Source organism: Rhinolophus hipposideros (genome assembly GCF_964194185.1).
Source record: "Rhinolophus hipposideros genome assembly, chromosome: 23".
Lineage (NCBI taxonomy): Eukaryota > Metazoa > Chordata > Mammalia > Chiroptera > Rhinolophidae > Rhinolophus > Rhinolophus hipposideros.
Genome location: NC_138069.1, coordinates 9693157 through 9716921, shown reverse-complemented (window position 1 = coordinate 9716921; position 23765 = coordinate 9693157). Strand labels below are relative to the sequence as shown.

The 23765-nt window shown below is 37.9% G+C and overlaps 1 protein-coding gene across 2 annotated transcripts in view; it reads right to left on the bottom strand.

Moving 5' to 3' along the window:
• RAD50 (RAD50 double strand break repair protein) overlaps window positions 1-23035 on the bottom strand; it is a 91154-nt gene extending 68119 nt beyond the window's left edge. For both annotated transcript variants that reach the window (XM_081034907.1, XM_081034908.1), the window contains exons 1-5: window positions 22622-23035; window positions 20699-20782; window positions 5922-6073; window positions 925-1110; window positions 372-576 (exon numbers count right to left, since the gene is read on the bottom strand). In XM_081034907.1, the coding sequence (XP_080891033.1) occupies window positions 372-576; window positions 925-1110; window positions 5922-6073; window positions 20699-20782; window positions 22622-22750 (756 nt within the window). In that variant the 5' untranslated portion in view covers window positions 22751-23035. The remainder of the gene's footprint in view (window positions 1-371; window positions 577-924; window positions 1111-5921; window positions 6074-20698; window positions 20783-22621) is intronic.
• Between the last annotated feature and the right edge of the window lie 730 nt (window positions 23036-23765).

Below are 23765 nucleotides of genomic sequence, written 5' to 3'. Positions count from 1 at the left end.
CCATGGTAAAATGGGACATGCCTGATGGGCAAGCAGTAACCATCACTGATTTTCCACCTTTGTAGTCTTTAATCACTTTTTTTTTAAGGAGGACGCAGCTCACAGTGACCCTTGCAGGGATCGAACCGGCAACCTTGGTGTTATTAGCACCACACTCTAACCAACTGAGCTAACTGGCCACCCCCTTACTCACTTTTAATTTAGTTTCCAGGGCAATCCCTCAATGGGGCCTCTTACTAGCAACATTAGCAGTGGATTTTGTACACTTAGGGGCCATGATGAACAAAATAACACAAGATTAAATCAAGCACAAGAGAAAATGAAAATAGTAAAAGGTGACTTTCTCCTTAACATACAAGAAATCAAATTACCTTCAATGGATCAAGTTCGTTCTCATAGGATCTGACAATTTCCTTTGAAGATCTTAACTGAGTTTCCTTACTAGTAATCTGATCGCGAATCTCACAAGCTTTTTCCTTGTTTTGCTTCAGGTATTTCAGTTCTGTTTGACATTCTTTTACTTTCTGACCTTGGGTCTGACGTACCTGCCGAAGTGTTTCCAAGGCTTTAATGTACCTTGAAGATATTAAATAAAAATTAAATTTCTGGGTAAGGAAATGATAGTATATTCAAACAACGCAATATTACACAGATATTAAAAGTTTGTAATAACTTAGAAAACGCTTATGACATAATGGTAAATGAAAAATTTACATATACACCATATACACTGTCAACCAGGTAAGTAAACATGCATAGACAATAAACTGAAAGGAAATACGCCCACTGGTTGCTACTGAGTGAGAGTTAGTAACTGATGACTTATTTGTTTTTAAAATTTTATCTGTTTAAAAAAGAGAAATCCAATTGCAACCGTGGCTCAATAACTTAATGGGCTACAAAGTCTAATTAAAGGTTACAAACCTTGTTGCTGAAAAAATGTCATCAAATTTTTGCTTCAAAGCCTTTCCTTCACTTAAAGGCCAATTAGAATCTTCTTGATGACAGAAAATGACATTATTCAGCACAGACTTGGAAACCCCAAGAGAACTTATCATCTCTCGGTCAATTTCTGCACATTTAGAGCTGAGACTGACCTTTTCGCCATGCCTATGGAAAACGAAAATCAAGAATTCACGTAAAATAACCTCCAGTTGAACCTATTCTATTGCTTAATCAATCCTTTATGGTATACTTATACAAAACAAAACAAAGTTCCCTCATTCATCCTGTGTTGCAATAGCTTCCTCACACTAAAAAGTATTCTGAAATGATTCAGCAGCTCACTGATGAAAAAGTATGTAAAACAGGGTGGTAGAGAAAAAGATGCCAGAATTTGTCCTATTTGGACTTTTAAATATAATAGTTTAAAACATTTATAGACAATACACAGAGGAAAATAAACTATCTCCCACCCGTAAAACCTAAAAATAAGGAAAATAAGAGACTTAAAATAATAAAACAAAACACGATGATCCACAGCAAACAGGCAAAGGGGATTTAAACAAAAACACCGAAAGACTGTATAGTTTAGATAAAGGGTTGTTCAGTAACAGACACATGATAAAGGAGAGTAAAGGTAACCCTTTGTGGTACCCATTTAAGCAAATCCAGGAAAGATTCTTAATTAGTAGGCCTCAAGTTCTAGGGTCACATTGACAAAGCAATTCAATAAAGAGAACTCCCTCAGGGTCCTTTAAATGATTTTCCTACATCATTAAACACAGGGCCAGGAGCATCCCTGCCCCTTGGTTCCAAGAGATCTCTCAGTATCTTTCAGCAGAAGGACAAATCCACTATTTTCTTTCACACCTTCTGTCCAGCATCTGTTAACTAGATTAGGTGGACAGAAGCAGTAGCTGTCTTTACTATTGTTTATATATTCCAATACGTATGTTACACTGAATGAATTGAGAATGTTTTGCAAGGAGATGACACAGATAGATCAGGAGGTTGTCACATTAGACCAGGAAAAGATGATGGTACATAGCTTAAACTAGAATGGCCGTCGTAGAGATGGAGAGAAATACACTCAAAAGACATTTATGTTACATCCATATGACTTGGTTCCATGTTTCCCCGAAAATAAGACCTGGCCGGACCATCAGCTCTAATGTGTCTTTTAGAGCAAAAATTAATAAAGACCTCGTCTTGTTTTACTATAAGACCTGACCTGTTATTATCTAACATAATATAAGACCTGTTCTTATATTAATTTTTGTTCCAAAAGACGCATTAGAGCTGATGGTCCAGCCAGGTCTTATTTTCAGGGAAACAGGGTAACGGACTGAATATGGAGAGCAAGGAAGGTGTCGTGATAGACTTAGGTTCTTGGCTTGTGTCAATGGATGGATAGTGGTGTCATACACTGAGAGGAAGAGCACTGCAAGAGGACCATGCTGTAGGAGGTTTTAACAGAGTCAAGTGTGAAAGATCATGAATTTGGTATGGTTGAATCTGAGGTGTCTTTGAAACAACTGGTAGAAAATGAGAAAGGCAGTTAGGCACATGGGTCTGGAAACAAGTCTGGCCTGGAGAGATACATTTGTGAGTCACCTATGAATACACAGTAATTTGAGTGATATGAATGAGATTATCTAGGAAGAGAATACTAAGCACAAACAAAAGAGGATCTAGGAGTAAGTCTATAGAACTCCAACCTTTATTGATGGGTAGAATGTGGGTATAAGGGAAAGAAAGAGGGATCAGTGTTGTGACATGTCACGGAAGTCTAAAAAGACTGTTTATATAAGAAGTGATTAACAAGTACCATTTACTGAGTTGTAGTACACAGAACAATGGCCCTCCAAAGATATCTATATTCTAATCCCTGGAATTTGTGAATGTGTTAGGTTATGTGGCAAAGGGGAATTAAGATTACAGATGAAATTAAGGTTGCCCATCACCTGACTTTAGATTATCCTGGATTATCTGGGTGGGGCCAAGCTAGTCACAAGGGTCCTTAATTGTGGGAGAGGGAGGTAGAAGAGATGAAAACTCTCCACCATTGCTGGCTTTGAAGATGGAGGAAAAGGGCCATGAGCCAAGGAATGTGGGTGGCCTCTAAAAGATGGAAAGAACAAGGAAACAGATTTTTCTTTACAGCCTCCAAATAGGAACATAGCCCTGACAACACCCTGACTTTAGGCCAGTGAGACCCAACTGAAGCTTCTAAATTACAGAACTATAAGATAATAAATTTGTGTCGTTTTAAGACACTGGGTTTGTGGTTTGTTATAGCAGTCACAGAAAACGAATACATGAGCTCTTACTACATTCGAGGTCGGACAATTAAGTTCGCGAATTCATCCTAGAAAAACTGCTACATACATCACTGCTGAATATCACTACGGTCACCTCTGAAGTACTCTCCTTGGGAAGCTATGCACCGACGTCAGCGCCTAGTCCACCCTTCGGAGCAATTTTGGAACTCTTTCTGGAATGGCCATCAGAGTTGTCATCGTATTATCCTTGATGTCCAGAATGTCATCAAAATGCCTGCCTTTCAATATTTCCTTTACCTTTAGGTAAAGAAAGAAGTCATTGGGGGCCAGACCAGGTGAGTAGGGAGGCTGTTCCAATACAGTTATTTGTTTACTGGCTAAAAACTCCCTCACAGACAGTGCCGTGTGAGCTGGTGCATTGTCGTGACGCAAGAGCCATGAATTGTTGGCATCTAATTTTTTTCTTGCAGCCTTTTCAGGACTTCCAAGTAGTAAACGTGGTTAACTGTTTGCCAGTTGGCATAAATTCATAATGAATAATCCCTGTGATATCAAAAAAGGTTTAGCAACATCGTTCTGACTCTTGATTTGGACTGACGGAACTCTTTTGGTTGGGAAGAATTGGCTGACTTCCATTGTGCGCTCTGACGCTTTGTTTCAGGGTCGCATATGTACACCCATGTTTCATCATCAGTGATGACACAGCCCAAAACACCATCTTGCCTTTACAAAAGGTCTTGGCAAACGTTGATTCTCCTTTGCTTTTGTTCATTGGTGAGCTTCTTCAGGACCATTTTTGCACACACCTTTCTCATGCCAAGATTTTCAGTTAAGATTTTCCTAACTGTTTCTCTATTGATGTTTACTTGGTCTGCTATGCTTCTCACAGTCAGCTGACGTATTTGACACACAATACGATGAATTTTTGCAATGTTTTTGTCAGTTCTGCTCATTAATGGCTGCCCTGACCTCTGTTCATCAGTGACGTGTTCTCTCCACTCAGAAAAACATTTAATCCATTTGTACACTGCCATTTTCTTCATGGGATTATCCCCATAAACTTGGACAAACATATCCCTGATTTCACTTCAACTTTTGCCACATTTAACAAGAAATTTAATGTTTGTTCGTGGCTCTAATTCAAGCTCAGACATTCTTGCTACGGCACACAAAAACACGCAAAAACAACAAACGCCACTCAGCCACATGTCAATACGAACACAGCTGTGAGATACTGATATACCAAGGTTATGAATCCTTACCGAGCTGTTTGTGCAGTGCTGCCAACGTAAGCGCACGGTGGCAAGTTCGCGAACTTAATTGTCAGACCTCATATTAGGCATTTTATATGCATTAGCTCAATCTTTGTAATATCTTTCTTGATATATACAGTGATAATGAACACCTATTTTACAAATGAAAAAAATAGAGGCTCACTCACTATGAGGTCTATTTTATATGGCAATAGCACTATCTTCATTAACACAGAGGTTATTAGTGACCTTAGTTGAAGCTATTTCGATAGAAGAATATGGCTAGAGGAGAAGTGAGGAGGAAGTAAAGAAATGGAAACAGTAAGTATCAACAACTCTTTGGGAAGATTAGCTGTAAACAGGGGAAGATGGACACAGTAACTGGAGTAAAACGAAATCCGAGGGTATGGGAGAGACCTGAGTGTGTTTAAAAGTCAATGAAAATAACCCACCTGAGAAGCCAGTGGCTATTATAAGTGTCTCTAGCACATAACAGGTACTAAACATTCTTGGTTAAATAAAGGAATTATTGAATTAGTTTAACAAACAAATGAATGAAAAGTAGGCGTAAGGAGATCCTTAAGTAATCCGTTCAACAAAGATAAAGCCTTGAAGTCAGGGCAGCCTAATTTCAAAATCCATATTCACTATAAGAGGACACCAGCTCTAACAGAATGCTAACAGTTGAAAGAGACAAATTATTACTCTTTCCTACTTGTCTACTTCTAATCTCACTCATCCCTACACATGACACAGTGGTACCTCAGTTTTCGAACATAATCCGTTTCAGAAAACCGTTGGACTCCTGAAACTTTCGAAAACAGCAAGATCCTAGGCCTCAGGATCTTGCACTCTGCAGAAGCCGCATGACATGTTCGACTTCCGAGGTGTGTTCGAAAACTGAAGCACTTACTTCCGGGTTTATGGCGTTCGTAAACCAAAATGTTCATCAACGGAGACGTTCAAAAACCGAGATACTACTGTATTAGCATTTTTCATTCATTCAATATGTATTTGAGTGATTATGCACCTTCACTTCAGCAACTGTTCATAAATTACTCAAAGGAATAGAGAATTGTCATACATCTTTAATGGAATCATTCGGTTTAACTGATAAATATCAGGTTGGTACAAAAGTAATTGCAGTTTTTGCATTTATTTTTACCCTTTTAAACCACAATTACTTTTGCACCAATCTAAGGGTAATCAAAATAAAAAAATTTAATGGTGATAGTGGGTGAGGCTGTGCATATGTGTGAGCAGGGAATATACATGAACTTTACTTTCTGCTCAATTTTACTGAGAACCTAAAATTGCTATAAAAAATAAAGTCTGTTAAAAAAAATTAATATGCTCCCTAAAATAAGCTAAAATAGTAGGGGGAAAAACAAAGAAACTAAATGGCAGAAAAATGAAGATATTCAAATATAAAATATACACCTACTTTGTTCTAGTAATGACTCCTTCTAGGGTTTTAAATTCGGTCTTTTTGCTTTTCTGAGTACACACCATGGATCTCTGCACAGCTATGAGCTCTCCATTGACATCACGAAACTGCAGACGAATCTGGGCTCTAACATCTGTTTCTTGAGCAACCTTTGAAGGTAGAATAGAAAAATATTATGCTACCTTCCTAAGTATTAGAACGTTAGTTCTAAAAGAATATATAAGCAATCTTACGGAAAATGAGAGGACAAAAAAAGAATTTAATTTTACTATGTAATTGACTTACTAAAATTGTATTATATACCTCCTTCTGTTATTCAGCATCATTAAGAGATCATGCATGTGATTTTTCCAATCAATTTTATCTTTTTAATTACCAAAAGTGTTTTTAAAATATTTAAAACAATCACAAGGTTACAGGAAAGTAGAAATACATAACTTTTTCTGCCTGAACCACTTGAGAGTAAGTTGCTGACCTGCTGTCCCATTACCAATAATTCCTACAATACAAGGACATTTCCAACCATAAAAATCAGGAAATTGATACTGATACATTACTACCATATAGCCCTCAGATACCATTCAAGTGTTGACAACTGTACCAAAATATCTTTAACAACAAAAAAATCCAGCTCAGAATTAAGCATGGTGTTACACCCTGTTCCAAATTACACGTTGTTGTCATGTCTCTTTAACTTCTTTTAGTCTAGAACAATTCCTCAGATTTTCCTTGACTTCATGACTGATAATTTTGAAAATTACAGAATGTCTCCCAAAATTCGGGTTTGTCTAATATTTCTTTATGACTATAATCAGATTATGCATCTTTGGAGGGATATTACAAAAGTGATGATGTGTTCATTCACTGCATCTTATCAGATGGAACATGATTTCAATTTATGTCATTACTGAGGATGTTAACAGCAACCTCTTGATAAACATGGTATCTGCCAGGCTTCTTCACTATAAAGTTATTTTTTATACTTTTCTATTAATAAATATTTGGGAGATATATTAAGCCCATGTAAATATCTTGTACCTTATCAAGCTATTCTCCACTAGTTTTAGCATCGAGTAATGTTTCTCACATGAATGAATTATTACTATACTTGTCAAATAGTAATTTTGTAGTTCTATTATTCCTCCTACATTTAAGATTCTATGAACTTCCAGTCAAGATGGCATAGTACGTAAATGCCTCCTCCCACAACCACAGCAAAATTACAACTATACTACAGAACAACTATCATTGGGAACCACCTGAGGTCTAGCTGAACAGAAGTCCTATAACTGAGAATATAAAGAAGCAGCCAGGTCAGACTGGTAGTAGAGGTGGAGACATGGAACAGGCAGGTCCCATACCCACGTGTGGTGGTTAAGAATTGGGAAGGATATCTTGGCTGCAGAGGTCCCCCCTGAGGCGTGAAGTGTCTGAGCTCCACACAGGACTCCCTAGCCGGGAGCACTAGTGCCAGGAAGAGGAATCCCCGTAACACCTGTCTGGGAAAATCAGCAGGGATTACATCCATGTGAAACAGAGTGCTGCAGGAGATCAAGCTGTCCTCTTAAATGGCCCACGGATGGACTTGCTTGCTCACAAACTCACTCGTCTGGGCTCCAGGGCAGGGGCAGCAGCTTGAAAAGTACCACAGATATACAAAGAAGAACTAAATTGACTAGCTTCAGGACAAGGGATGGACGGGCAGGGGCCCCAAGCAGCTGTCCCTGGGGACGGAAGTGTTGGCAGGCGCCACTGTTCTTTTGTTGAACTCCCCTCCCACTCAGCCAGCAGGCACAGGTGGACCCCCAATCTGAGTCTCCATTAACCTGGCTAACACTGTTTACCCTGCCCTGCTAACTCTCTGATACCCCATCCCACTCAAGTTGCGAGCACAGCCCGAATCTCTTCCAGTGCCTGCTCCACACAAATGCCCTGCCTCAGCTCATGCTGTGGACCTTCCTAAAATCTTTCCAAGGTCCACAACCCCAAACAAGCAGCATCTGACTTCAGTGTGCCCTGTACTTCTTGCTAAGCACCCCTAAGCCCAGCATAACCAGTAACCGGTCTCAACTTGCACTGTAACTCCCATCAGGTGGACCCAAGCCTGGCATAAGTGGTAGCCAGTCTTGGCTTGAAACATAGCTCTAACTGGCCACAAGCCCGGCACAAGTTGGCACTGGCTTCAGTTCACAAAATGACATCTCCCAAGTGCCTCCAAGCACAGCACAAGCATCAGCCAACAGTAGATCAGTTTGTATCTCTTACCAGGCGACCTCAAGCCCAGCACAAGCAGCGGCTAACCTTGGCTTTCACCAAAGTCCCTCCCAAGAGGGTCTAGAACCAACACACCCAGTAGTCAGCTTCAGACCACAGCAAAGTACCACCCAACCAGCTACACAGATGACACACCCAAAGGGCAGCCTCAGTGGGCACCAGAGCTTCGCTAAAGCGATTCCTGCTCTGTGCGGTCAGCCCACACACAAAAGCTCATCCACTGTAGTCATGGCAAGCACTCACAGCCAGTCAGCCTGATGGTTAACCATACCCACTGACGTGCTAACAGCAATCAAGACTCAACTACAACAGACGGGCACACACAATCCACACAAGGGACACCCCTGGCACAGCTGGCTCAGGTGACCAGAGAGACTATGCCACTGGGCCCCATGGAAAATGTACTACATAAGGCCATTCTGCCAAGACCAGGAGATACAGCAGCTCTACCTAATACACAGAAACAAACACAGGGAGTCAGCCAAAATGAGGAGACAAAAAAAATATTTCTCATATGAAAGAACAGAACAAAGCTCCAGGAAAAAAAATAGATGAAATGGAGACAAGCAACCTACCAGATACAGAGTTCAAAACAGGGTTATAAGGCTGCTCCATGAACTTAAAGGAAACAATACATGAATTCAGTGAGAATTTAAACAAAGAGGAAACATCAAAAAGAAACAGTCAGAAATGAAGATCACAGTAACAGAAAAGAATACTCTAGAGGAAATCAACAGAAATTACATGAAGCACAGGATCGAATCAGCAATCTGGAAGATAAGGTAGCAGAAAACACCCAATTGGAACAGCAAAAAGAAAAAAGAAGTTTTTAAAATGAGGATAGTTTAAGGGACCTCTGGGACAACATCAAGTCCACTAACAGTCACCTCATAGGGCTACCAGAAGGAGGAGAGACAAAGAGATTGAAAATCTACTTTAAGAAATGACGAAAACCTTCCTGGCGAAAGAAATAGACATATGCGTCCAGGAAGTGCAAAGGTTTCCAAACAATATGAACCCAAAGAAGCCCACACCAAGACACATCGTAATTAAAATGCCAAAGGTTAAAGACAAAGAGTCTTTAAAGTAGCAAGAGGAAAGCAGTTAGTTATGAACAAGGCACCTCAGTTAAGACAATCAGCTGATTCTGCAACAGAAACTTTGCAGCCACAAGGGACTGGCATGAAATATTTGAAGCGATGAAAAGCAAAGACCTATAACCAAGATTACTCTACCCAGAAAGGTTATCATTTAGAATCAAAGGAGAGAGAAAGAGTTTTCCAGACAAGAAAAAATAAAGGAGTTCATCACCACTAAATCAGTATTACAAAAAATGTTAAAGGAACATCTTTTAAGAAAAAAACTATAAAAAATATGAATAAGAAAATATAGAAAAAGAATTCTCACCGACAAAGACAAACACAATAAAAGCAGTGGATCAACCAATTATAAAGCTGGTACAAAGGTTAAAAGGCAAAAGCAGGAAGGTCATGTGTAACTACAACAACAAATTACAGGATATACATACGCACGCACACACACAAAAGAAGTAAAAAATGACAAAAACATAAACATGAAAGCAGTGAGTAAAATTTGTAGTGATTTTAGAATGTGTTCAAAATTAAGCAGCCATCAACTTAAAAGAGACTGCTATACACACAGCTTGAATATATGTGAAGCACATGGTAACTACAAACTAAGTCAACAAGATTTTTGAAATAAAAGTAAAAGAAAGCAATCCAAACATAACACTACAGAAAGTCATCAACATACTGGAGAGCAAGAAAATAAAGAAACAAAGAAGAACTAAAAAACATTCATAAAACAATGAAATGATAACAACATACCTATCGATAATTACTTTAAATGTAAATGGACTAAACGCTCTAATCAAAAGACAGGGTAGGGTGGATGAATGGATATAAAACAAGCCCCATACACAGATATACTGCCTAAGAGACCCATTTCAGGTCAATAGACACACAGAGCATGAAAGGAAAGAGATGGAAAAAGATGTTTCATGCAAATGGAAATGAAAAATAAACTGGAGTAGCAATACTTATATCACACAAAACAGACTTTAAAAATAGACTTTAAAAAGCTGTAACAAGAGTCAAAGAAGGACATTTCGTAATGATAAAGAATCAATCCAACAAGAGGATATAACTCCTATGAATATTTAGACACCCAATGTAGAAGCACCTAAATATATAAAGCAAATATTGACAAACATAAAGGAAGAGAACTTCAGTAATACAGTAATAGTAGGGAACTTTAACACCCCCCCACTGACATCAATGGATAGTCATCGAGACAAAAAAATCAACAAGGAGACAGTGGCTTTAAATGACACACTAGACCAGATGGATTTGACATTTCATAACATTTCACCCATAAGCAGAAGAATATACATTCTTTTCAAGTGCACATGGAACATTTTCCAGGATAGACCACGTTAGGCCATGAAACAAGTCTCAGTAAATTTAAGAAGACTGGAATCATATCAAGCATCTTCTCTGATCACAATTCTATAAAACTAGAAATCAATTACAAGGAGAAAACTAAATATATGGAGGCTAAATAACATGCTATAAACAATGAATGGGTTAACAACGAGATCAAGATAAAAATCAAAAGGTACCTTGACACAAATGAAAACGAAAACACAAAGACCCAAAATCTATGGGACACAACCAAAGCAGTTCTAAGAAGAAAGTTCATAGTAATACAGGCCTACATCAATATGGAAAATCTCAAATAAACAATCTAATCTTACACCTAAAGGAACTAGCAAAAGAAGGATAAACAAAGCCCAAAGTGAGTAGAAGAAAACAATAGAGATCAGAGCAGAAACAAACAGTCTATTTAAATGTAAAACCCGAAACCATAAAACTCCCATTAGAAACCATGTAAACTGCCTATATTTCACAGCATTCTGAGCTGTAGTTTTTTGGATATGTCTCTTTGGGCAAGGGAAACAAAAGATAAAAATAAACAAATGGACTACATCAAACTAAAGAGTTTTTGCATAGTGAAGGAAACCAATAAAACGAAAATACAACCTAATGAATGGGAGAAGTTATTTGCCAATGATACATCCAATAAACGGTTAATATCCAAAACACACTTGCATTTTCCTGACTGGGGATTTTTGGTGTTAAGATGTATTAGATTCTTATCTTTATCAATTTTCCTCCTTTTGCTTATTTTGAGTTTAATTAGCTCTTCTTTTTCAAGTTTCTTAAGATGAAAGCTCAGGTCATTAATTTTAAACTTTTTTACTTTTCTAATATAAACATTTGATTCTATAAATTTTTAACCATTATTCAGCTATATCCCTCAACTTTTTATATGCTATACTTCATTTAAAGTATTTTCTAATTTTCTTTGTGATTCCTTTTTTAATCCCTGGGTTATTTAGAAGTGCTGCTTCATTTTCAAATACTTGGGAATTTTCCAGTTATTTTTCAGTTTATTGATTTCTATTTATTGATTTAATTTTTGTGTGGTCAGAGAACACACTCTGAATGACTTCAATCCTTTAAATGTATTTCCCTTTTTTATGGTCCAAAATATTTGTGAATGTTCCATATGCTCTTGAAAATAATGTGTATTCTGTTGTTTATCAAAATGTCCAATAAATGTCAATTAGGTTAATTTGGTCAATAGTGTTCAAGTTTTCCATATCCTTACTGATATTTTCCCTACTTTTCTGTTTCTCTTGAGGGGTGTTGAAATCTCCAACCATAATTATAGATTTATCTACTTTTCCTTCAGTTCCATAGATTTTGCCTCTTCTGTATTAAAGCTCTACATTTAGAATTGTTGTATCCTTTTGGTGAAATGACCATCATCATAAAATGTCTCTTTTTACACCAGTAACATTCCTGGTTCTGAAGTATACTGTCTGATATCAATTAAAACTTCAGTTTTCTTTTTATTAGTTGGCATATTTTTGTATATGTTTTCCATCCATTTACTTTTAACCTATCTATTATTTTTAAAAACATTTTCATTCCTTTTGCTTTATTTGGGTCTTTTTATTCTATCTTCCATTTCTCTTGATATGCTTATGTTTTCCTTTACATCTTTCTAGATATTTGTAAGATTTATGTTTTAAGGTTGTCTGCCACTTCTATCATCCCTTTCATTTTGGATCTGCTTTTATGATTGAGTTATCTCCTTTTATGATTGAGTTATGTGTTCCCTTCTCCTTTGCATGCCTGGTAATTTTTTATTGTGAATTTTACACTGTTGAATGAAGACTTTTTTTACTCCTTTATTGAGTGTTGAACTTGGATCAGCATGCAGTTACTTGAGATTTGATCCTTTTGAACCATGTTATTAAGGACTGTAAGTGGGAGAGGCTTACAGCAACCTGTACTCTAGGAGTAATTTAAGATCATTTTCCCTCAGTCTCAATAACCTCCTTTAACATTTCTTGTAGTATAAATCTGCTAGTGACAAATACTTCTGCCTTTAAAAAAAAAAATCTGAAAATGTTCTCCATTTCATCCTCAATTTTTGAAGGATATTTTTGCTGGATACAGAATTTTAAGGTGACTTTAATTCCCCAACCCTTTAAAGATGTCATCTCACTATCTCCTGGCTTGGACAATTTTTGATGAGAAGTCAGCAATCATTGTTTTTCCCCACTGCATAATGTGCTACTTTTTCCTCAATCTGCTTTTAAGAGTTTCTTTATGTCTTTGGTTTTCAGCAATTTGAAAATGATGTGCAACATAAGTGTGTTTATGCTGCTAGTGATGTGCTGAGCTTCTTGGATCTCTTTTATAGTTTTATTTCTTCACTGAGATCTTTTCCCACACATCGTGGCCATTTTTCCTTTAAATTCTTGAATTTATGTGTCACAGCTTTTATAATCCTTTGTCTGCTAATTCCAAAAATCTATCATCTCTGCATCTGTTTCTATTCACTTTTTTCCTCCCAGTTATGAATCTCACTTGCTTCTTGATATGTCCACTGATTTTTATTACATCCTGATATTAGAGATGCTACATTCAGAGTTTGGACTGTGTTGACTTCCTTTAAATAATGTTGAGTTTTGTTCTGGCAGGCAGTTAACTTATTGGAGAGTCAGCTTGGTTCTGTCAAAACAAATCTGTAGGATTTGTTAGGATAGCCCTTCTGAGGTCTCCAAAGTGCACTGGGGAGTTCCACAAGCTCTCCCTCCTCCAGCATATCAGACACAAATGCCCCCCACCTCCCAGCATTGTATAACCTCTACAATCTCCAGCTCACAGTGCCACCCCTCTACCCCAATCGTTGTTCTCTGCTAGCCCTCATTCAATCTCATCCTGGACACGTGTAGCTCAGTATTTGGCCAAAGACTCAAGGGTTCCTTACACACATTTCTGGTGGCCATCTCTGCATAGCAACCCCATTCCTGTACCCTGTCCATTATTTACAGCCACCCCAGCAAACCCAAACTTCTATCTTTGTTTCACCTGCCTAGTGATACTACTGTTCTATGTTGGGTTCTAATTCCATGTGCCAAAGTTTACAAAATATTTCTAGCTAGAAAGCTGAACTGCATGTGTAGTATAGCCGCCTATATTTATCTTTCCTGAAAGATCACAGCTCTATACCATCTGTTGTCCAATGCCTGAAAACAGTTGCTTCAAATATTTTTTCCAGTTTTATAATTCTTCACCTTGGGAGCACATGTTTAAGACAAGGTAAACAGTATTAGGTGTAGAGACAAATTAAAACAGGTAAAAGGAAAGACAAGAGAAGCTGAAGATATAAGAGGGTGAAAGGAACTGAAATGATGAGAAGAACATAGCAGGTTAGGAAAACTGAAAGGATGCAGGCAATTCAGGTGAGGGGAATGGCTCCACCCACAGAAGTAGGTGTGAGGACTCAGGTGGGAAGAGTTGATGAACAAAACAGTGTGGGTGGGAGCTCAGAACTGGGAAATAACAGCAGCTGAAAAGTGGGTAGCAAGTGAAAAGAGCTAAACCACCAAGGCCAGAAGAACCACAGGGAGGACATGAGCAGACAGCTGAGAAAAACAGCTCTAGAAAGATGAAAGCATTTGGAAAGGGGAGTGGGTGATAAATTGAAATTGGTAGATGTTTTCAACATGGAAACATCAGAATGAATGAATGAATGAATGAGTTAATTTAAAAAAACAACAATAAAAGAACACAAAAACAGACAACAAAACTCCCCTTGATCCTACAAACCTTTTCAGCTACTGCCCTATCTCATTTCCACTTACAGCAAAACTCATAAAACAATTTCACTGTGTATTTCAATTCCTTACCTCGTTTTCTCAGATTACTGAAACTGGTTTTGTCAAGATCATCAGTGGCCTCTAGGAGCCAAACCTTCCTCTTATTTCGGCTATCAATATATTTGACATAGTTGATGATTCCTTCCTTCTTGAAACACTTTATTCTCTTATCTTCCAACACATGACTCTCCCAGTTTTCCTTTCTTTACTACTTGTTCTTTTAGTATCTTTTGCTGGCTCCTCCTCCTCTAAATGCTAATGTGCTCTAGGTTCAGGTCTTAGATCTCTTCTCTATATTCACTTTCTATGTGACACCATCAGGCTTTAACACTAACTATATATAAATAACTGTACATATCAATGATTCCTAATTTTCTTTCTCTAGCCCAAACCTCTTCCCTGGACATACTTCTATTTGCCTAATGGACATGTCCTTTGAATATCTAACAGACACCCCAAATTTACATGTTTAAACCACAGCCACCCAAATCTCCTTTTGCAGAGTTTTCCCATTACAATAAATGGCAACACTATTTTATCTAGTTGTTCACATCAAAAAATTTGGAGTTATGCTTGATCATCCTACTTCTTTCATATACCATCATTTAAACCATTAGCTGATCTGTTGGTCCTACCTGTAAAATACATCCCCAATCCAAGCATTTCTCACCATTCTACCACCACCACCTTAATCAAACCACTAATATTTATTATCACATAATCCCCTTTATTAGTCTCTGACCTTCCACCCTTGCCATTTACAGAGTCTTCTCTCAGTAGCAAAACCAATTACTTTAAAATGCCCCTTCCCTACTTAAAAATCTTCCAGTAGATTCCAATTTAAATAAAGTCCTATAGTATCTATTCGCTTCTATCTCTCTGACTTAATTTTCTACCAGTCTTTCCCTCACCATTTTTCTACTGTGATCCTTGAACACACCAAGCATGGTCCTACCTCAGGGACTTTGCACTTAGTATTAACACTGACTGTTCTTCCTCCGGATTTTGGATAACTCACTCCCTCTTGAATGAAAATATTTAAAAGATAACTCGGTTTGCCGTGTGAAAAAAAGAACTTCAAGAATGAGGGCAGACAGAAATAAACCCATGCCTATATGGTCAATTAATCTACAACAAACGAGGCAAGAATATACAACGGGGTAAAGAGTCTCTTCAATAAATGGTGTTGGCAAAACTAGACAGATACATGCAAAAAATGAAACCAGGTCACTTTCTTACACCATATACAATAATAAACTCAATAATAAATGGATGAAAGACTTAAATTTAAGTCACAAACCCATAAAACTTCTAGAAGAAAACATGGGCAATAAACTCTTTGACATTGGTCTTAGCAATATTTTTTTTGGTATGTCTCCTAGGGCAAAGATAACAAAAGCAAAAAGAAACAAATGTGACTACATCAAATTAAAAAGCTTTTGCACCGAAAAAGAAACCTTGGAAAAAATAAACAGCAACCTGAGAAAATATCTGCAAATGATATATCCGATAAGGGGTTAACACTCAAAATATGTAAGAACTCATACACCTCAACATAAAAAAATTTAAAAAAATCCGATTAAAAAACGGGCAGAGGACATGAATAGACATTTCTCCAGAGAGGACATACAGATGGCCAACACACAAGAAAAGATGCTCAGCATCACTTATTACAGGAAAATGCAAATCAAAACCACAATGAGATATCACCTCACCCCTGTCAGAATGGCTACTATCAATAAATCAACAAACAAGTGTTAGTGAGGATGTGGAGAAAAAGGAACCCTCGTGTATTATTGGTGGAATTATAAATTCCAATACTATAGAAAACAGTATGGAGGTTCCTCAAAAATTAAAAATAAAACTACCATATGACCCAGCAATTCCACTTCTGGGTATTTATCTGAAGAAACCCAAAACACTAATTCAAAAAGATATAAGCACCCGTATGTTCACTGGAGCATCATTTACAACAGCCAAGATATGGAAGCAACCCAAGTGTCCATCAACAGAAAAACAGATAAAGATGTGGTACATATATACAATAAAGTATTACTTGGCCTTAAAGAGAAAGAAAACTTGTCATTTGCAACAACATGGATGGACCTACAGGGTATTATGCTAGGTAAAACAAGTCAGACAGAGAAAGACAAATACTATATGACTTCACTTATATGTGGAATCAAGAAGGAAAATAAACAAACAAAACAGAAACAAATTCATAGATACAGAGAACAAATTGATGGTTGCCAGATTGGAGGGGGGTTGGGAAGATGGGCAAAGAAAGACAGGGATTAAGTACAAATCGCCAGTGATAGTCACACAGATGTAAAGTACAGCAAAGGGAACATAGTCAATAGTATTACAATAACTATCTATGGTGCTAGATGGGTACTATTTATCAGGGTAATCACGTCATAGGGTACATAAATATCTAATCACTATGCTGTACACCTGAAACTAATATAACATTGTATGTCAACTAACTAAAAAATGAATTTTAAAAAAATGAGGGCAGGAAAACAAGTTTGGAGTCTATTAGAATACCGTATTTTGCTGTGTATAATGTGCACTTTTTTTGCCCAAATTTGTGAGGGAAAAATAAGGATGTACATTATACATGGGTAGTACTAATTCTGTATCTACATGTTTTTAATTTTTTATTTATGCTTATGAGTTAGAGTGTAACTCTAGAAGTGAATAACAATATCCGTATGCAAAATAATACCCTGGAATATGATAATCAGTTTTATTGAACTTACAACGAACTTGCAACTATGAAGAGTTCTTGACCTTCTATGATGCCTAAATATCATAAATTTGTTACTGGTACATAAAATTTCTTGTATCTTGTATCTCTTCTTGTGTTTTGTAATTATTTGTTACATTAAAATTTCTTGTACCATATGTTAAAAAATAAATGCTAAAATTCCTTAATAAAACAAAAAACAAGTACCTAAATGTAATCAAATAAAAATTTGAAATAAAAAATTAAAATGAAAGATTTTTTCCCTGAAAGTCTGGGCCAGAAACATGGGTGCACATTATACACAGGAGCACATTATACATGGCAAAAATACAGTAGTTCAAAGGAAAAATGATGGCTTAGACCAGGAAAAGAGCAACAGAGATGGAATGAAGGGGCAAATTCTAAACATATTTTAGAAGAGTAGCTAAGAATTGCTTATGAATTTGAAACAAGGTGAGATGAAGGAATCAAAGAATGACACACAGGTTTTAGTATGGGCAAATGTGTGGATGATGACATCATTTATTAAACTGGAGAGTACTGAGTTTGAGAACACAAGAGGGAATGAGAGCATTGGGAACAAAGAGTTCTGTTTTGAACATGTTAAATTTGAGATGCCCATTAAATACCCAAACAAACAGCTGGACGTATATGTCTAGAGTTTAGGAAAGAAGTTAGGGCTAAATATATAAATTTGGCAGTCATCAGCATATAGCCAGAACTTAAAGCGATGAGACTGAATGAGATCATCTAAGAAGAGTCAAGCAAAAGAAGGCTCAGCAAAGGAGACTACGGTGTGGCCAGTAAAAAAGGACTTATGAGATTATAATATCATGGAAGCCAAGAGAGCAATGTTTTTTAAGGGAATAACCAACTATATCAAAGCTGCTGAGAAGTTACTTACAATTAGAAAATGACCACTTTATCTGGCAATATGGAGATTACTGGTGACAAGAGCAGTTTTTGTGAGGGGGAGAAAAAAAGGAAATCTGAACAGAGTAGGCTGAGGAGAAAACGAAAAAAAATGAAGACAAAAAAAAAAAGAAGAAAAAAAGAAATGAAGACAATGAGTACATACAACTCCTATGAATTTTGCTATAAACTGGAACAGAGAAGAGGTAGTGGCCAGAGGGTGGTTTAAAGTAAGGGGAGTTTTTTTGTGTTTGTAGATTGGAGCTACTAAAGCATGTTTACATGTTGATATGAATGATCCTATAAAAAGGGGAAAACTGCTGATAAAGGAGCAAGAAGGAACTGAAAAGGAAAATGCCTGATATGACAAAAGGGATTGGATCCAGTCTCCAGAAGGAGTTGGTTGACCTGTAGATAAAACAATAAACAATTTACCTTTAATAAAGGAGAGAAAATAGATAGTATGGGGTACATATGCAAAGTTTAGTTTGGTAGATTTTATGATTGGAAAATGAGGGACTTTTCATGATTCCTCCTAGTTTCTCAATAAAGTACAAGAGAACTTTCAATGGAGAAGAGCAGATTGTAGGCTTAAAGAGAGAGAAGGTGTGAAGAGTCACTGTAAAGAGGGCCCAGTAAATGCACTAAATATTTCTATTTCTACGAGGAAAATTAGTAAATACTTTCCTTATTACAGTTATCTGTAGTCATATAAAAGTACAAACAACTTAAATAACCATCAACAGGAGTCAGTTAAATAAACTATAGAATATAAACTCAATGGAATACTATTTAGTAAAACAATGAAATAAAAGTGTGTGTATATATACAGAGGGTGCCAAAAAAAAATGTATACACATTTTAAGAAAGGAAAAACTGTATTAAAATTATAATACTTGGGCCGGCCCGGTGGCTCAGGCGGTCGGAGAGCCATGCTCCTGACTCCGAAGGCTGCCGGTTCGATTCCCACATGGGCCAGTGGGCTCTCAATACACACACACACACACACACACACACACACACACGCACACACACACACAAAGGCAAAAAAAAAAAGTAAAAAAAAAAAATTGTAATACTCAATATATACTGATAACAAAAGATGAATACAAGTCATGTGTATACATTTTTTGGTACCCTTGGTGTGTGTGTGTGTGTGTGTGTGTGTGTGTAAACATATATGCAGTATGTCACTAAATAAATGTTTGATTTATACAGTGGTATAATATAAAATTTTTAAATGTATTAAAATACATATGTGAGTATATTTATATACACACACAGATGTTTTCATAAACACAGAAAAAAGCCTGGAATAAATATCCAATGAACTCTTGTGTGGGGAAGATACTGAGAGAAGCACATGACTCCACTATAGTATATGAAACAAGAAAAACCGATAGGTCAAAATATGTATAGAAAATTCTACGTCCTTTACACACATTAATAGTGTATAAATACCATAATTCAAACAAAGATTCATACACAAAGAGTTTCATCACAGTACATTTTAATGAAAAGCTAAAAGCAATTAAATGTAAGAAAATTATTCAGTTATTAAAAATGTTCAAGATTACATAACTTAAGGAAGAAATATTTCACACAAAGTATAAAGATTTTAAAAAGCACCAGGTTCCAAACACTGAGATTACGATTTTAATATAGGTTTTTAATGACATGAGACTTTTTGATAATGTTAAGTGGGGAAAAAAAACCTCAGAATACAAAATTCGAGTATGACTTCAGTGATGTAAAATAATATGTAAAACAGAAAAAAATGCAAGAAAATGTCAACAATGGTTTTCACTGGGTGCTAAGACTTGTGTCTGGGTGACTTTCCTATCTCTTTATACTTTTCCACTGCCAAGTTTTCTACAATAAGCTGTTACCACTTTCATAATTATAAAAATTTTATTTTAAAAGTACAAAATTTGGGGCCGGCCCGGTGGCTCAGGCGGTTGGTTAGATGCTCCTAACTCCGAAGGCTGCCGGTTCAATTCCCACATGGGCCAGTGGGCTCTCAACCACAAGGTTGCCAGTTCAATTCCTCGAGTCCCTCAAGGGATGGTGGGCTACACCCCCTGCAACTAAGATTGAACACGGCACTTTGAGCTGAGCTGCCGCTGAGCTCCCGATGGCTCAGTTGGTTGGAGCACGTCCTCTCAACCACAAGGTTGCTGGTTCGACTCCCACAAGGGATGATGGGCTGCACCCCCTGCAACTAGGAACGGCAAATGGACCTGGAGCTGAGCTGTACCCTCCACAACTAACACTGAAAGGACAACAACTTGACTTGGAAAAAGGTCCTGGAAGTACACACTGTTCCACAATAAAGTCCTGTTCCCCTTCCCCAATAAAATCTAAAAAAATAAATAAATAAATAAGTCTTGATAAAATGAAGTCAATCTGACTTTTCTAATTCAATATTCCTTAAACTTTCCTCTTTACCCTTTGTTTCAATTAATGTTACTGGATCATTTCTGTATTTGTCTGATGAATAAGGAAACACTCTTAACAGTCATGTTTTTAAAAATAAAAAATAAAATAAATAAAAGTACAAAATTTTCCCAGCACCGTTACCTTGGGATCGTGAACAAATGTATTCCCTTTGGTTCCAGGAGGGAAATCTCCAGTACAAATATATTTTAGACATTCAATGATGGTCTAAAGAAAAAGAAAATTATATTATTTAGTTAAAAGAGAATCAATCACATAAGTTTATCATAAAAATAGCCTTTATAAATAAAAATATTCATTATAATAATACTCTTTACCATTGAGACTATAAAGGATACAAGCAGATAAAACTGACATAAAACCTGTAATACAGGTATAATTAAGTGTTAACGAATAATTGCTACGAATTGACAGAAAAGCCACATAACTAAGAAAGCATACTAATATCAAATAAACAATTACTGTTTGGAAAAATTTTTTTCTATTTCCAATTAAAACCCTTTAAGCTAATTTAGGTTAATAACAACAATGGCTAACATAAAACATGGTTATCATAGTTGATAACTCTATTGTATAATTGAAATTTGCTGAGAGTAGAACTTAAATATTCTCACCAAAAAAAAAAAAAAAAAGATAAATGTATGAAGTAATGGATGTGTTAACTAGATAGGGGGAAGGAACCCTTTCACAATATATAGGTATATCAAATTACCAGAGGTATACTTTAAATATCTTACAGTCAATTATACTTCAATAAAGCTGAAATTCTTGAAAAAGTTAAAGAAAAAACCCACCCAAAACCAATGACTAAGTTACATAGACCTTACTATGTGCCAGTTATTGTACTAACCACATTTACATAATCATTTAATTCTGACATTAATCTAGACTGTAGAAACTATTTTTATCTTAATTTTACAAATGAGAAAACTGGGGCACAGAGCATTTAGGTCACTCTTGCCCACATTCACACAGCTAATGACGAAGCAAAAAATTCGTGTTCAGGTAACCAGGGCTCATAAACCCTAGTCTCATTTACAGTATCTCCTGAATACAATGCTACATACATGATGGGCACTCAAAATGATATTTTTATATAAACAAAAGAAGACAAGTCAGGCTTTCAACTCTCAACACTAAACCTTTCCTTTTTCTATGCTTTTCACAAAACTGCATTCACTCTTCTCCCCGTGACACTGTTATCACCTTGCTTTCTCTCAAGCCACCCTTCCAAACAGACCCTTGGCTACACTTTTTCCATAACTGCTTGCCATTCCGGGGCCCAACTCAAATTTCTAAATATTTCCAGTGCCTTAAGAAGTCACAGTAAATAAGTTGTGCTCAAATTTTGTACACATCTTAACGACAACACACAGGCACAGCGTCAGAGAGATATTGCTGGCTGGCTCCAGCCCACCCCAATAAAGCGAGTCCTCGTGTTTTTGCTGGGCGGAGGGGCTAGCCTTCCGTAAAACACATCACACCTGTGAGTGCAAGAAAAGCCCCGAGCAATAAAACCAGGTCCGCCTGATGTTCTCCAATTTAACTAAGCCGCCTCGGTTTCATTTGAAAACTGAGCCATGTTTCCCATGTATTACGCTTAGCTAGTTGGCATACGGGGACACTCACGTATTTATATTTTATCACTTGTATAGAAATCCCTGTATTGGGACAGTGCGTGCTATGCTTTGCGGGCGAGTATTAAAAAACATCAATACAGACGAAAACGCTTCTTGTAGGACTGTGAGCTCGTAAGAGCGCTTAGCGGTAGCTCCGGGTCTCGTGCGATTCTCGAGAGAAACCCTGTCCACCCGACAGGCGGGCCCGGCTTAGGTCGCTGGGTCGGGGTGAAGGCCACGCCAGGCCACGCCCGGGCCGGGGAGTCACCCGGCGGAACAGGCGCCTCTGGGGCCCCAGGGACGCGGCCGCCGGGCCGTGGGGGCGCCTCTCGTCCTAACCAGCGTTCCGGACTCGCCAGGTATTTCATTCTCCAGACTCATAAGATGTGGTGACACGAAACACTGAAGGCGGCTACGTAGGACTTACCGTCTTCCCCGCCCCATTGGGTCCAACCAAAATTGTGAGAGGACTGAAGAAAGTGATAATTTGCTTATCTTTGTCCTCTATTCCAAAACTCCGCACGCCAAGAATACTCATCTTTTCGATCCGGGACATGTTTGTGAATGTTTCTTATCTCAACACCAGGGGCCTAGAGACCAGCAAGGTTTAGCAGTGAGGCCGCAGCAGGGCGACGGCCGTGAGGCTCCAGGGGGAGCGAAGGCTCTGACTGGAACCCTTCCTCTCACACCGGCTTCCTTCCCGGCTGGCGGGCGAGAGCGGGTGGGTGCCGGCCAGGGGATGCCCGGGGACACCCCGACCGTGCCCACTCACAGATTCCCGCCTCGGCTGCCCCGCGGGTCACGTGAGTCGCGTCGGCCTGCGTGCATTTACGTCACAGGCCCGGGGCACGCCGGGAAGTGGCAGGCGGGCGGTGCGCGCGCAGCTCTGGCTTCCAGGAGCAGTTCCGCCCGGGGGGTTGGGTGCTGGGACGGCTTAAGGGTGGCCGTAGATTCAGGTTCCTTGCTGGGGACCTGGATGGCACTAAAAGCCACTAACTCTAAGGGACCACAAAGGCTTGTGACGGACAGCGGTTCTCAACGTGTGATCCTGGGACTCTGGAATGGAGGGGTGGAGGGGTGTGGAATCTGCTAATGTCAAAACTGTTTTTCTAATAATACTCAGACGTTATTTGCTCTTTTCACTCCTTCGCAATTTTCCACTGAGCACATGATATGTGGTGACGCCATCGCAATGGTGACTCTTGGAATGTGTGTTTGTACATTCTTGTGCTTAAAAAATGTCAAGTTTAATTTCTACTTGAGTAAACACTGATAGTTGTAACATAAAGTCTCTTTGGAGATGTAGTGTACAGCACTGGGAATACAGTCGATAATACTGTAATAACCTTACAGTGACAGATGGGTACTAGACTTAGTGTGATGATCACATCGTAAGGTACGTAAATGGCAAATCCCTATGTTGTACACTTGCAACTGACATTGTATGCCAACTATAATTTCAAAAAGTTGTTTAAAAAGCTCTTAGGGCCCTCAGTAATTTTTAAGAATGTAGAGAGGTGTTTAAGACAAAAAGCTAAGTGCTGTTACAAAACTAAAATATGCAAATATGA